Below are 16,919 nucleotides of genomic sequence, written 5' to 3'. Positions count from 1 at the left end.
AAGAGCGGTGCTAAGATAGTCTCTGAGGGTAAACAAGACAAGACCAGGAGAAGCCAAGCAGGAAAGATAAGGAGCGGAGAAGAAGAAAATGCCACATCTGAGAAAATATGACATGTCTTGACATTTTTACAAGTTTCACCTACCTAAATTAGTTTGTTCCCATAAAGCTACACATGCTAATATTAATCACAAACCCAGCAACAATAATGTGAGAGAAGTACGTACACCATTAATCTGTTTTTTGTTTGTTCAGTGTGAAAACACAGCCATGTTGTCAGGATTACGGGGGCAGACTGACGGAGGCGGATACACTCGCTAAACCACAGCAAACTTTATTTTTAACAAAAGATAAATAAGCAAAGAGATTCAGACAGAGACTTTAACAGAAAGTTACAAGGAGCTGACTGAGACTTAAAGGGAGCTAAACAGACTAAACTAGAATACGAAGAGCTAAACAGGGCAAACGGGACAGACAGACTAGAGAGATAAACAGATTAACACTGGACAGAGAGCTAAACAGAGTATAAAACAGAGAAATCTAAACAGAGAACAAACCTAAATGAGGATAAACAGAAACAGACAGACTAGGCGACACGATGACAGGACACAAAACGAGAAGAGAGAGCAAACCAAAGCGAGGGACAGATGAGACAAACAGACTAGGGAGTGAAATAGCAATGGAAAACTGCGGAGACAGACAGACAGACAGACAGACAGACTAGACTGAGTAACTTAACAACTGAGAAACGAATGACTGACAAAAGGAAGAAAGAAAGGCGGAACATGGGCGGACGTAGGACAATAACAAACAGAGCCATGTGCTAAGTGAGCACGTGGAAGGGAAAACAGACACGACAGGACAAGGGCAGGGCGTGACACGTGTTTGTTTATATTACTAAAATGGCCATTTTCACAATAAGAGTGGCCAGATTAGTATGTTATTATCATATGAATATGGACCTCCCAAAACTTATTTTCAAAGGTGCTGATAAATAGTGAAATGACACATTGTGAACATTAATGGAGTTTTCTTTTGTGTTCTGAACTGTGTAGACATGGGTGTTGCCTACACACTGGTGTTTACAACTAGCTGACCTTTTATGCAGTTTTACTTCTATATTGCTATAAATCTGATGTGACACTTTTTCTCATTACCTGTGGCTGACCCATTGACTATTCATGAGATAGGTGTGAAACCACTGGTGAGAATCCCCTCCCCACTGTCAAAGATAATGGCTCATTAGTCCCCACCTCATCTCATCAGCGAAACCAACAGCTCGGACTGAATCATTTGGCTGTAATTGGTGGTATTAGTTATTTAGCAATGACACAGACTGCTTTAGAGCAACAAAGCCATACATATGAGCTTTAGATGACTGCTTGAAAGCAGCAGAGAGCATCCAAATTTTACTACAAGCTGTTTTTTTCAGCTGAGCTCTGTAACTCTGTGCATTTACAAAACATTTACAGTCAACTTCAAGAATTCCATTGCTGGAATATACTACTGAGCTATCTAGTGTAGAAACTAATCAGTGCTTAACATGCTGCAGAAAATTGATTCAAACATCCTCTTTAGGATCAAGATGTTGCTCAAAATGAAGCAATTCCTCCTCAAGCAGCTGAAATGCATGACTGTACCATTTTGAAGCTATGCACTCAGTATGAAAACACAGCCAAGTGCTTCTGTTTATATGACTAAAATGGACATTTTCCCATGTTGTATTATGGTCATAATGCTCCAATAAGAGCAGTCAGATTTGTATGGTATTATCATATGAATATGAATGGGTGGGTCATCAAGGCTGTTTTCTGAGTTTTCTTTTTATACACACCCACATCAAACATTCTCGAATTGATTAATTATTTGTAGATAAACTGTTTATTCCAAATATCCCTTTAATTTATTGCCATTCAATTGTGATTTCTGACCATGCCCCTCTTATCATTAATGTAAAATTTCTAAATCAGTCGCAAATCCAATTTATTTCTTGCTGGAAGAGCATTCATTCATTCATTCATTCATTCATTCATTCATTCATTCATTATCTGTAACTGCTTATCCAGTTCAGGGTCACGGTGGGTCCAGAGCCCTCCTGGAATCATTGGGCACAAGGCGGGAATACACCCTGGACGGGGCGCATTCATTCATTGCATTTATTTAATCAGTTATTTCAGCGGAAAATAAAGTTACATAGTTTAACGTCTCAAATCACAGATTTATATAAGCTTAATGCTGCAAATTCTACCTCTGGCTTACGAGAATGCCACTTAGATCCACCTTATGCAGCCTAATAAGGCATATGGTCCTGGTGGATTTCCTGTGAAATTTTATAAAAATTTAATAATAAACTTGCTCCTCTTCTTTTGGCAGTTTTGATGAGTCGTTCCCAACTGGGGTTTTACCTCCCACCATGTCACAAGCATACATATTTATTCTTTTGTAGAAAGAAAAAGATCCTGATAGATGTGCTCTTTACCGACCCCTCTCCTTGTTAAATGTAGATGTGTGTAAGAATCTGGATTGATCAGATGTGTGTGGCTGAGACTGCAAACAAGGGATTTTAATGAAAAGTTAAAATACAAAAAATAGCCAAAACAGGTTCAAGGAAAAAAAAAAAAAACAAGAAATGACTCAGTACTTCACAAAGCTCATGCAAACAAACAGGTATCTATACAGAGGTTTACAGGTGGCAACGATTAGGGCTAAATCTTTTGTGTTGTGACTGGAAAATATTTTGCATTCCATAATTTCACAGGATCAAAATGTTAAAATCAAATTTGTTAAAGTATGTCAATTCTTTTTCAATGTGCGCACACTTCTGAATATTATTTTTACTAAACATTCGTCCTTGTCTCCTGAGGTGGGGGTGGGGTGGGATATCTATTCAGGGTTTTATCTAAACTCGTGTAGACACTTTCAGGACATAAAGTAAATTAGTGATCTTTACAAAATGTTGTCTACACACTTCAATTTATCCCCTTCTCATTTGTTTTGTTACTTTCAAGTTACGTACTGCATCTCAGCCTTTTCCCAAATTAAATTAAGTTCCTTATGGTACAACCATGGGAGGATATTTTGACTTTGAATTCTTGCCAAAGCTTGCTTATTTCCAAAATATATATGTGTCTTATTGATTTCAATGTAAATGACATTAGTAGAATTCAAAGTGCATGGGAGGAGTTACCTTTATAGAGTATTGACTGGTGAGGCATTAACTAATACAGTACGGTCCTGTGCTAGACTACAGTTGACTCAGTTCAAAGTGCTTTACAGCATGCATAGGTTTTACCCTCATGTGGTTAGTGACTATTGTGACAGGTGTAAGGGTTCCCCTTGTAATTTAAGTTATGTGTTCTTTCTTTGTCCCACCTTGAGGAAATATTTGATTTTTGGTACTCTGATAAAACTTTGTGTTACATGGCATTTTTTGGCCTTTCCTTTCATTCTACCACATTTACATTTATTATTGTATTCTTTAACTCTACTTATAGGCTGATTTGAGGATTCACTAGGTTGAGCTATTATTTGATCTAAAAGACGACGAAGAGTGAAAAAAGAAAAAAAAAAGAAATGCTGTTTATCATGCTGCTGTTTCTTTTTTTATAGTTGATTATAAATAAATAATAATAATAAAATGTGGGTTTCTCATATCTCTCCTTTTGTTGAAAAATAAATATAAATACATACAAATGACAGTTATTTGTACATAACTTCTCCCAGCAACATCAAGAAATGGTACAACCACTGGACACCTGCGTGTAAAAAAGTAAATAAATAAATAATTTAAATAATTAAAAAAATCTATTCAGTAATTTTTTAAGTCTAATATGATCATATATTGTTATATAACGTAAAACGTCCTGCTCCAGGTGACACTTTTTTTGAGTCACCAATCCACCTACCAACGTGTGTATTTTTGGACCGTGGGAGGAAACCGGAGCACCCGGAGGAAACCCACACAAACACAGGGAGAACACACCACACTCCTCACAGACAGTCACCCGGAAGAAACCCACGCAGACGCAGGGAGAAAACAACAACTCCTCACAGACAGTCACCCGGAGACGGACTAGAACCCACAACCTTCAGGTCGCTGGAGCTGGGTGACTGCGACACTACCTGCTGCACCGGTATTTAAGGTTGGCCAATTAAGGTTGGCAAAAATTATATATTTATAATTTAAGTTAAAGTGCGAGAGAAAAGTTAGAAAAATAAAAAGAGGTAAATGGAACACAGTGGTATTTTATATAAAGTATGTTTCTAAGATATAAAAATAACTTAATTCTTTATAATACCTTTACAAAATGTTACTTGGACTAAATATGATTCATTATTGTATTCTGTATGTATTCACAATACTTGTATTATAGTCAGATGTTACCCAAAATATCCTGAGAACTATGAAAGAAAAACATGTTTTACCTTTGTTAACATATCATGTTACAAGAAATATTTAATTAAAACAAACAAACAAACAAAAATGTTATGTTATTACAGGTCCTAAAACTTTTTCAGAACGTTGTGCTGAGAATATCAGCAGGCATATATTGTTCCACTGGCTAAAAATGGCACACTAATCCAAACTAATCCCGCTTGATTCCTTCCAGCTGTATTTGAAGGGAGAAGCATTTCTAAGGATTCCTATATGGTGTCATTCATTCTTTTAACCTGAATGGAATTCAGTGGAACTCCTTTCCAGGGTAAATCCTCCTCGGCTTCAAAATCACTGTTGTAGATGACTGTGCCTGAGTTGAGATGGCATTTAGTCAACAGACTTTGGAAGCAAATTTTATTTTCCTTGAGACCTTGATCAGGATGTACTCCTACCCATCTTCCTTCTTTGTTGCACAAACTCTGCGTAGTTGTGGTAAAAAAAAAATAATTCCTATCCTGCACAAAAATGTCCTTCTTCTTCCAGGAGACTTGTAGAATTTTGTCTTTAATAGTAAACTCGGTGCTTGGTGAGCTCTTTCTATGCCAAGCTCAAAGTATCGTAGCATTCAGTTTTGATTAAATCCTCAACAAAACAGATCCCCCATCATTTTCTTGTACACCGTATATTCAGACATTTTTCCGTTATGAGAGACTTTCAAAGTCCGAGAGTTCAGCTTGCAGTTTTAGCTGTTTTTAGTGAGTTGGACTGGGGAATCTCCAATGTCCCTCCCTTTTGCCTCCGCCATATTTCTCTCCATTTTGCAGAGGCACTATGCTATACTATACTATACATGATGCCAGTTTGGCTCATGTCATCTGTTATTTTCTGGTTAAATTTGGTAGAGAGCTCCTCCAACTGTACCTTCATATAACGCCTAAAACTTTGTCAAGCTTTTATCTTGTCCGACTTCAAATGTGTTATAGCTTCACACACAACTTTGCAAATAACATTATCACTGTGCTCCCTCCATCTCCAGTTTTGCCATTTTCCCCTAACTGGGCTCCTCCCATAAATGTGTCAAATTCTTTCTTGATTTCTTGCTCTATGACGTACTTAAACCCATCCTCATTTTCCTTACTGATCATTCAAAGTTTAAGAGCAAGCTTCCTTGATTTGAATCCAGGGATTTATATGGCCAAACTGGAGCTGTAGCTATGCTGCTATACTGTGTCTTGAGCTGCTGGAAGTCCAACAAGTATTATCTTAATCTTATTATATCAGTAAACATTATTTATGCTCATATATGGAGAATTCATGTATTCTCATATGTGATTTTTATATATGGGACGAACCTTCGTGTTTTTCCTCTTTAATGAGAATATTAATACTTTTATTCATATATTACACAAAATCCAAATGTTTGAATTTGGGTTTTATATCAGAAATAGGGCTTTATGGTGGTCCTACAGTGGAGATGCTGCCACATAACTGCAGGGTCTTGGAGTTCTGGATGGGATCCTCTCCTTGGGGCACTGCATGCTGTATTCTTCCTTTGTCTGTTTGGGTTTCCTCCAGGTTCTTCAGTTTCTTCCCAAACTCCAAACACACAGGCTGTTAGGTTTAATGACTGTGTGAAATTTTCAACGTTTGAATGTGTGTGAATGGATGAGTTTGTGAAACTGTCCACAGCTGTGAAAACCCACTAGAACTCTTAGATAAATTATCACAATGTTGAAATATATATTCATGCTTCTAAATGATCGGTTTAAATGGTTTCTAAAGGAATGTTTCCTTCTTTTTTATAGAGAAAAGTACATCAAAGACACCACAGACTACATTAAGACAGTGGAGGAATTTTGTAAGAACAAAGGAAAATGGCTCCAACAGAGGGAGAGGGAGATGAAGAAGTTGAAATCAGCAGGTCAGCTGGATGCAGTCCTAAAGGGCACTCTGGAGGGACTGGAGGCACTAACTAATTTTCTGGATGCAGTGGAAAAGTTAGCAGTTACCTCAATGTTTGTGTTCGATAAGAGATACCTGCCAGAATATATGAGCGTGGAGTTTATACAATCCATGATTTACAAAGCTAGAGCTGTCTCTCCATTACTTGTCTTGCTCAAGAGAGATAACAGCACTTTTTTTCGTCCTATTCCGAGAAATGTGGACATTCTGGAATCCCAGCTGCATCAATACATCAGCGTCACAAAACATCTCTGCCTGGAAATGATGTGAGTGATTTATTAATATCAAACACATGTGTTATACTGCAGCTATTAAGAAATTTTGAATTTAACTGAATACCAATTATTTATGCCATACATTTTGATCAGACCCAGCAGGGCTGCTGGACTTTTTAAACTGTATCCACTCACTGTCCACTCTGCTAGACCTACCTCATTGGTCCACACTGTAGATATAAAGCCAGACAGTAGCTCATCTATTGCTGCACAATTTGTGGTTGTTCTCTAGTTTTTTTTCAGTAGACACAGGGGTCATAAAGGAGTAATTGGGAGGGCACAAAGTTCTGGACTTAAGTAGTTTTGATTATTTTTTTTCCCATGTACAATGACCCTTATTCATTCAAAAAATGATTGCAGACTTTACAGTGCTGAATGACATACAAACTATTCACTGCAACTCGGCCCTCACTGGTCTTCCTCTGTGGGCCATGAGACCCCTTCAGCTTATCCAGAATGTGACAGCATGGCTGGTCTTCAATCATCAGGCATTCTCTGACAATATCTCATTGCTGCGTTTCATTCAATTGCTTTCAGTATTTTAAAACCTTGAGTCTCCTTACATGATAGCAATAGTCCAAATGCAATCTGTGCCTCAAGTGCTTCGATCCTCATGCATGGCTTGATATGAGCTACACATCCTTCAAAACACATGGGAGATAAGCATCAAGACTCTCTGTTCTGTACTTGGGATAGTGGAAAACAATTTAATGGAGTCTCTCACAGTCTCCAAACACAGACTAAAGACTCACTCTTTTTGCACAATTTAAATGACCAATGCTACTTCACTCATAGTCTGTCAAAGTTCAGTAATTTAAGAAAGAGCCCAGAACCTCACACACAGCTTTTTGTTTTGTAAACTGTTTTAGTAAGTCCCTTTAAATGATTCATGGAGGAGGTGCAGAATGTGTTTATATAACTTTGTATATGTGTTTGCATAGCTTTATATACAGCTTTGACAGATGAGGATCAGTATTACATTTAGTCTCATTATTAATTAAAATATAATATTGTTCTGTTAAATTTAAAAAATAAGCTACATTTCTGATGTATTACATCTTCATATTTAACAGAAAACCAATGAAGCCGACTCAAAATATGAGAAATACAATGGAAAATATGACTGATCACTTGTCCCAGCTAAGCAAAATCAGGTAAGACCCTATTATATATTTTAAGAATATATGCATAATACATTTTGTGGATTTGTGAAATATTTGTCCTGTTGAACAATGTTATTTTCAGAATAGAATGGAATGCCTTTATTGTCATTATATGCATGTACAATGAGATTAAGAGGCACAGTAAGTAATTTATCAGTGTTTTTGTCGATTTTATCGGGGATGGGAGGTTAGCTATGATATCAGTGCATGTGTGAGTTCAGTATGGGGATGGCTTTCGGGAAAAAACTGTTCTTGAATCAGTTTGTCCTTGTTCACTTACTGTCCTAGACAGATTTTTCAGAAATTAAACCCTTTCTTTCAGAATGGATGAGTGTTTCAGGCTGACATATCTATTTAATGGGAGTGCTCAGGAATTCATTGAGACGTACAGTGGATGTCGCTCCAGAATGTTCCAGTTTTTGTCTGCTCTTGAGGAGGCTGCTGTCCAGTTTGACAAGATGAAGTTTCGTTCAAGCATTACCACTGTGGTGGGCAGTTCGCTGAGCATTGTTGCAAGTGTGTTATCCCTCGCAGGTCTTGCTCTTGCTCCTTCCACTTCAGGATGGTCCCTGAGTCTAACCGCAATAGGGCTTTGGCTGGGGGTGACCAGTGGGGTTACCAGCCTGGTCACAGGCATCTTTAAGGCGGTAATCGACTATCAACAAGGCAGTACGACCAATGACATATTTAAAGATTTTATGGAAGATGTACAGAAGGTTTTAGATTGTATAGAGAAGGCATCATCTAGGAAGCGTGAAGTACCACATCTGGATTTTAACGTTCTTAAGAATGTAAAAAAATATGGCAAAGAATTATGGAAGTCAGTTAATGACATTAAAAGTGCACATGAGGCCTTGGAAAATCTGAAGAGTGAGGAGGTAACCAAGGCATCAGATTGTCAGAAAGCTACAAAATCTTGCAGTATCCCCAGTCTAGCTGCAGAATGTCCTGATTTAGGACCACTAGCTAAGGACACGCCTCTGGTGGTTTCCAAAACAGCCAGTATTTGGAAAATCTTGACAAACAGTCTGTCCATTGGTATGGATTTGTATGCCATATACAAAGAAAGCATTAGCCTGTTTAGAGGAGATAAAAGTGAGGCATCTGAGCTCATCCACTCCAGATCCACTCTATTGCGCTCAGAGATAGAGGTGTGGGGTAAGTTTCATGACTACCTGCTTAAAGGGGAAGCCTCATACCAGAAAAGCCTTAAAATTCTTGAGTAACCATTTAACGTTTAGCCAATGTCAAAAATGCAGAAGTGATAGTGAGCTAAAGTAATCATTATTTAAAACAATCTATATTAATTCATTAGAGTAGCTGAAGTATGTTTAACATTACATTTTGTTTGGAAATGTATAATGTAGCAACACTTAACAGTCTAATGTAATTTGTGATTGGTTGGACAACCATGTCTCCCCAGTGTACATGAGATTACTTAAATTCATGTACAGTTTAAAAAGGATGGAGCAGGAGAGTTTACCATTGTCTGTACCTTTTAATGTACAGAGTAAAATCAGAGAGAAACACTGAAACACAGAACATGGACTAGTGATAACAATGAACAGATAAAATGGAACTAATGAAAAATTTGATTCCTTAACTCACTTTTATACTCAAGAAATTAGGTCTACAGTGATTGTATTTCAATAAATGTAAGTAATTCCCACCCTTGCTTTTCTGTTGAGTTGAATCTCACGCTTTGCTAACGTTATTCTAATATATAATGGTTTGTTCTTTGTCTCTACATATTTTAATATTGATGTTTGTTAATTACTGACATTAAATTTAGTAAATTTTACATTAACTTTTTGCATTGATGTACCTAATGCTGTGCTGTTGGAGTGTAACCATGTAAATCAATTAAACTGGTTATGTATTAATGCAATTCTGTAGAGAATAAAGCAGAAAGCAAATCTGTTTTCTTCAGGAATTTTGTATCATTGTCTGGATACTTATGGCCTACACAGAAAAACATATTCTGATTGTTCAGCATAGAGACTGAACAGCTGTGGAAATTCAGTCTATTCATAGTGAAGTGCACAAACCTGGAAAGTAAAAGTAAAAACAACAACCATAAAGCAATAAGCAATTTCTTTAATGAGCATATTTTAAACATATAAAGGTTTTTCACCTGTTATTTTGAAATCCCATTCATAGGTGAGGTTTTGTTTATGTGTCAAGCTATTGTCTGTGTGTCTATCAAATTCATCTGTGTCTCTGAACAGCAGATTCAGTGGACGAAATCTTACTTACACAGTTTTGAAACTCGTAACTCTTCAGTGTCAGAGTACACCAATCAACCATTACATTATGACCACCTCTTTGTTTCTACACTCATTGTCCATTCTCTCAGCTCCACTGATCATACTGCAGTTTCAGAGTGTAATCCATTTGTTGCTCTGCACACTTTGTTTTCTCCTTTTCACCCTGTTCTTCAATGGTCTAGACCCCAACAGGACCACCACAGAGCAGGTGGTGATTTGGGTGGTGGATAAATCTTAGAGATGCAGGGACAGTGTTGTGAGAGTATGAATGGGTCAGACACAGCAGTGCTGTTGCATTTGTTAAACACCTCAGAGTTACTGCTGGACTAAGAATAGTCCACCAACCAAAAACATCCAGCCGACCGTGTTCTGTGTCACTGATGAAGGACGACCAACACACACAGCGACAGATAAGCTATTGACTTTACAGCTACAAAGCGGACCAGATTAATAGTACTTTAAGAAAGTCTCTGAATTGATGAGACATCTGTTTTTAACAGCAACCAGTAGGCTGTTAGCACACAGGAAAGCAGCTTGCAGGACGTGTGTGGACACCTCTGCTAGCACAAAACTCCATAAGCTGCCTCCATCTTTCAAACACATGACCAGTGTTTCCTCTTGTTTTACTCTGTCTCTGGTCATGGAAATTTTTAGTAGGATGTTAGGATCTGGGTGGAATGGTGGTGCAGCAGGTAGGTGTCGCAGTCACACAGCTCCAGGGACCTGGAGGTTGTGGGTTCAAGTCCCGCTTTGGGTGACTATCTCCCTGTTTCCTTCGGGTGCTCCAGTTTCCTTCTACAGTCCAAAAACACAAGTTGGTAGGTCGATTGGTGACTCAAAAGTGTGAATGTGTGTGTGTGTTGCCCTGTGAAGGACTGGCGCCCCCTTGAGTGTGTGTTCCTGCCTTGCACGCAATGATTCCAGGTAGGCTCTGGACCCACCGCCACCCTGAACTGGATAAGGGTTACAGATAATGAATGAATGTTAGAAGCTGCCTATTATGTCCGGTAGAACATTATCTCTGATTACTTGGTCATTGCTGCAGGACGCTATATTTGTGTAAACTATTGTGTGTACCTGACCACCTGCACTGTGTGATTAGATAAAGGACAGACCACAGGCCAAAACACCAATAGAACTCCACTCCAGAATAGGCACTTCTCCAAGAGAATATACCAGCTACAGCACAGCTCTTAGAGACATCAGTGCTTCAACTGAGTCTGCTTCCTTTATCCTTTAATGTTTTAAAGGGTCTGTGTTGCCAGCTGAGCAGAAGAGGGCAGCATTGTGACAACGGCAAACCCCATCTCAAAAATCTGCAGTACACCATCTGTCCACAAGTTTGTGTGCGTCACATTTAATTAGTGAATTCAGCTTCTTTAAACTTCACCTGTTTTGGTCACAGATGTTCATTTATGCAATCACAAATAATGAATATAAGTTGTATATGTAATAAAATAATGTGGACATTCTTCACAAAAAAGAATTAAATTAAATGTGATGCTCTGGGACATGCTCATTGCCAAATGTGTGCTAGAGGCGTATGAAGTCTTCCGTAATTGGGCTCAAGATAGGCATAACAATGTTCTCTGGAGTACTCTGACTTTTTATATGTACACAGCAATTTATAAAGCTTCAAAAGTGCTCCCTGTATTTACAGATTATTTCAAATTCATTTTCAACACAAAAGTTCAACAGATAATAAAGTATGGTTTATTGATTTATTCACAAAAGACAAAATCCATCCATTCAACTCCCCCACCCCCACCATTTTCATCTTTGGAAACAGCAGACACAAAATCATATGAACATTTATCTTTCTACTATTTAAACCTGATTATAATTTTGTACAAAATCAGTTTTAAGGTGAGAAGTATTGGACTCCTGATCACAGACGGCTGTGGCATAGCTGAAAATGAAATGCGGAATCTCCTGATATTTACCTATATCTGATTTTTTAGCAATTCCAAATTTGTTTTGAATGCACTTTTTCCTTTACAGAGAAGTTCATGTGTGTTTTTCCATTAATTCACCTCGGAGCGCCACAGAATCGATCTGGAGAGGATGAGCAGAGATACTTAAAGGGGAAGTGACTACATGTGAGCATTTGCACTGCATCCAGACAGTTCTTGAGGACCTCACAGGAACTAGAATTCCTCTGTTGGCCTCCTCCCCTTTCTGGATGAAACACTTTCTGCTGTTTTGCTCTCAGTATTTGATGATAAACATAATTAACCTTCCCTGAAACCTCTCCGTATCATTGTCCGTGGAGTGAGCCATGAATTGTGTCAGTGGTGGCTGAAATACAGTGAGTAGATTCTTTGCAATGGGTAACTTACAGTAAAGAATGTGTCCAACATTTTAATTACACCCATCATCTGTGTTCTCTGAACTTTTAAATGTATGTAGGAATGACCAAAAGTTTCATAAGTGCTCCCTGTACTAACTGGATTAATTTCAGTATAATTTCAACAACAATGAAGAAAAAAAGTCATCATCTTTTTTTTAGCTTAATCCATTTAAGTGTCACAGTAAAAATCAAATAAGAATTTACATATTTATTGATTTATTTCCTAAAGCCAAACCCTAACATTCATTCATTCATTATCTGTAACCCTTATCCAGTTCAGGGTCGCGGTGGGTCCGGAGCCTACCTGGAAACATTGGGTGCAAGGTGGGAATACACCCTGGAGAGGGCGCCAGTCCTTCACAGGGCAACACAGACAGACATTCACACCTACAGACACTTTTGAGTTGCCAATCCACCTACCAACGTGTGTTTAATGTAATGCTCGCTCCACCATTTAACAATGTTCTTAGTTCTCAGAAGCCTTTGGGAAATTAAGCCCAGTACATTAAAGAGACATTTTAGTCACATGTTAGTGGCATTTTGCTTTATACATATGTGTGAAGAGTGGTATACATGACAAACTGATTAGAGGAAACAGTTCTTTTTAATTCATAGTAATATTTCAGAGTAGTTTTTATTATATTTGAAAGAGAATATCTTAATTTGCTGAGGGCGGTGTGGTGGCGCAGCAGGTAGTGTCGCAGGCCTGGAGGTTGTGGGTTCGATTCCCACTCCGGGTGACTGTCTGTGAGGAGTTGGTGTGTTCTCACTGTGTCCGCGTGGGTTTCCTCCGGGTGCTCCGGTTTCCTCCCACAGTCCAAAAACACACGTTGCAGGTGGATTGGCGACTCAAAAGTGTCCGTGAGTGTGTCTGTGTCGCCCTGTGAAGGACTGGCCCCCTCCAGGGTGTGTTCCCACCTTGTGCCCAATGATTCCAGGTAGGCTCTGGACCCACCGCGACCCTGAATTGGATAAGCGGTTACAGATAATGAATGAATGAATGAATAATTTGCTGAGGAAACGTTTCAAGGAGAGAGTTAATATCAAACATAATGAAGCTCAGATACAAGTTTTATTAGAGAAAATTGCAGCACCAGCTCACAGCTAAGACAATAAACTACCTCCATATTCTATCTTCAACAGCTTTATTTAGATATATGTATAGGCTGATGTTTAGCTATCTCTCCCTCTCTCTCTCTTTCTCTCTCTCCCTCTCTCTCTCTTTCTCTCTCTCCCTCTCTCTCTCTTTCTCTCTCTCTCTCTGTCTCTCTCTCCCTCTCTCTCTAGTGTGTCCATCTTCACCTGGAATGTCTCTTTTTCTTCATTTAGAAAGTTATGGATGTTTTTCCATGTTTCCATCTCTGTCCTCCACAGAGCTGATCTGGCACGGATGAGCTCAGACACTTCACTCTCTATTCCTTTGCAAAAGAAGGCACGGAACTTTTGCCAGAGTGTCTTCAAGAAGCAACAGACAGCATTTCTGTGCTGGTTGAGCTGAGATCCTTGAGTCTGAGACTGCTTCTTCATTAGATTCTTTCCTAAAATCACAACATCTCCAACAAGGGATAGAACATTTATTCCAATAAACATCCAAAATTTAATTTTCTTAAAATTTAGTTCATCAAGAGCTGAAGCTGTGTCCATGACGACGTCCATACTTTTAGTTATGTTTCGAAAATGCTTTAGCCCTTTTATAGCACCAAGTTCCATGCTTCCCTCGTCCAGATGTGGTACAGGAGGCTGACCACTAGCTGCCTGCTCCAGACAGTCTACAACCTTCTGCATTTCCTCCATAAATTTCTTGATGTGGTTGTTGGCTTTTAGTAAACAATATTTATTTCCAAAAAATTCTATTATGCCTGAGATAATGCTAAAGATTCCACTTGTAGCACCAAAGCATCCCCCTAATTTTGTCGTTAACAGAGAGCTCTGTGCAGGGAAAAGATTCACACCTGTGATGGACAAAATACCCCCAATAATGCCCAAAATACAGGCTATTATTGTGAAGCCTCTGTACACAGCCTTGATCACATCCAGCTGATCTGCTTTCTTCTCCAGACCAGACAACAACTGGGACATTTCTCTGTGTCTTTTGTCGTATATGTCCATGAACTCCTGACCATTCAATAAAAACGCCAACCGGAAAGACTCGTCTGTTCTGAAAGAATAGAAACATGAACTAGTGTTGAGTGGGACAAAATATAAAATTTAAAAAGCTAATATTTCACAGGTAGTGGAGGAGATATTCAAACCTGATTTTACTCAGCTGGCGCCAGTGCTCAGTCTCTGTTTCCTCAGACCTGCTGGTAGTACAGAATCTTGTTTTCACATGCAAAAAAAAAAAACAATAATTCTCAGAAATCTCAGAAGTGTTATACAGCCTTCTAAATGTAGGTGGTTACTCTGCAGGTGCTTTTCATTTCAAACACTATTGGAAAGAGGGGGATGAGTTACATTTCCGAGACATGGAGACATGTTCACTGGCTTCTTACTCAACTCACTCCCAACATGATTCTCTCCGATTTACGCTGTTGTCAGACAAAACAAAATTAAACGTCTCACCTTTGGTAGCAGAAATTTGTAGATATTAGTTATGCGAGCCTATCCAAGATGAACCAGCGAGCAGTGGTTTCTAATCTCTGATCTACAAACTCCATTCCCAAAAAAGAGCAAAATGTCAATAAAATGCAATGATGTGTAATCATTTAAACACTGTTTTGACTGAAAACATAACAAAGACCATGTTTTAAATGTTGAAATTCATAGATTGACTGATTGATTGATTCATTCATTTTCTGGTCACTGGGCACAAGGCACCCTGGAGGGGGCGCCAGTCCTTCAAATTCACTCACAGCCAGGGAGACTTTTGAGTGGCCAATCCACCTACCAGCGTGTGTTATGTGGACTGTGGATTGTGGCAGTGAACAAATACACAGACTAGTGACCTAGGGGCTGTGAACACACACCTAGAGAATGGGGCAGCCATCCCTGGCACCTGGAGAGCACTTATGGGACCTTTATGGGTTCTTATGGGACCTTTCTTAAGCACCACTCAGCCATGAATTGAGGGAGGAGGACAGTGCTGTTCTGACATTACTTGATGCACCACCTTGAAACAGTTTTAAAAAAAAAAATTGCCCATATTTTACTTGGTGACAGCAACATCCACCCAAAAGGACTGGGACAGGGGGAGTTTATATATGGTTTCTTCTTTGCATTTGTAATTTTTAACATTTTCATTTTGGATGCAGTGATGAACTGTGTTCAAAGTAGATTTGGGATGTGTTTCTGAGCCCAGGCAGTGATTTTCACTACATAATTATATCTGTTTTTGATTCAGTGCCATCTGAGGTCCTGAAGAGCACAGCCAAACAATATTGGTTTTGGGGCTTGAGATTTCTCTGGAGCTTTTCTGAAGGCTAATTTAATATATTTGAAAATGTTTTGTTCATTGTTTTAGACAGTGTTGCTTGCATAAGATTCAAATTGGTCAAATATTTTAATTTCATGAAAGCTTCAACATTTGAAAAGTGGTATTTGTATTATTTTTAATTATATAATTACATTACATTGCAGAACATTCCAACTTTTCTGGAAATGGAGGTTGTTAAATTCCAATCCTCAGCTTTATGTGGCCTCTCAAAGTTTTAATTTGCTCGGTTTCAGATTCATGTAAATTTTCTCAAACGCTCAGGTCTGTGTTGATGATACTTACTCCTGAGTGCCTGTAACTTGTGATATGCTTTTGGATCTGTGGAAGAGATGATATATTTAATATTTTAAATGATTATATCATTTTTATAAAGTCATTATAGATTCAGATTACACTACATATCTTTACTAATTACTCATTACATATGATGATTACATGATTACATATGATATCATACCCACTGAGTCCAAACAATAAAAAATATAAAAAATATCACAAAATCATTAAAGGAGAAGACAATGTCAACATCATTGCCATGGTTTCATGTTCTTCTTTAGAACAGAAATCAGCCATTTTTTCCAGTGAATATTTCTTTACTCTTTAAACATGGCCACCCCACATGGGAGATTCTCTCTATAGAGCATATGACAATTTCAACTTCATGATATCTATTCTATTTGACTATTTTCTATTTTCAGCTCTACTGTAAACAATAACCCTCCCCAATCCAAAATGTAGCCAGTGATGTTGCAGAAGCCCATCTCTAATGGGATCTGCAATCTTTGGAAAGTACTACAGTGGCTGTGATAATGTAAAGCATTGTTTACTCATCATGCATTCGTGTGTTGTTGTTTTTTGGGACTGAACACAACTCAGCACACCAGTTTAGACAGATCAGCATTTTATTTTTATTTTTTTGATTCTTGTTGCACCATCAAGACTTCGCTGGATTATTTCGTCTGCCACAACTCCAGTGAAAATTTGAAGAACAAAAATATGGCGTCATTTTAAACTGCCATTGTAAGTCTGTTAAAAAAAGTGATCTCTACTGTAGTTTGGGCATTTTACAAGGGGCTAGTTTGTGCTAGGTGTC

At 38.3% G+C, this 16,919-nt stretch overlaps 1 protein-coding gene across 1 annotated transcript; it reads left to right on the top strand.

Moving 5' to 3' along the window:
* The first annotated feature begins 8,099 nt into the window (after nucleotides 1-8,099).
* On the top strand, nucleotides 8,100-9,002 carry LOC136665200 (apolipoprotein L6-like). The gene has a single exon (XM_066642791.1). The coding sequence runs from the start codon at nucleotides 8,100-8,102 to the stop codon at nucleotides 9,000-9,002; it is 903 nt and encodes a 300-aa protein (XP_066498888.1).
* Nucleotides 9,003-16,919: the final 7,917 nt, after the last annotated feature.

This window comes from Hoplias malabaricus, chromosome 13 (assembly GCF_029633855.1).
Source record: "Hoplias malabaricus isolate fHopMal1 chromosome 13, fHopMal1.hap1, whole genome shotgun sequence".
NCBI classification, from domain to species: Eukaryota; Metazoa; Chordata; class Actinopteri; order Characiformes; family Erythrinidae; genus Hoplias; species Hoplias malabaricus.
The sequence above is the reverse complement of the archived record's forward strand: the minus strand, read 5'-3'. Positions and strand labels throughout refer to the sequence as shown.

Excerpts from the sequence above, each read along its gene's own strand:
- LOC136665200 (XM_066642791.1), top strand. The coding sequence starts at position 8,100 with ATGGATGAGTGTTTCAGGCTGACATATCTATTTAATGGGAGTGCTCAG.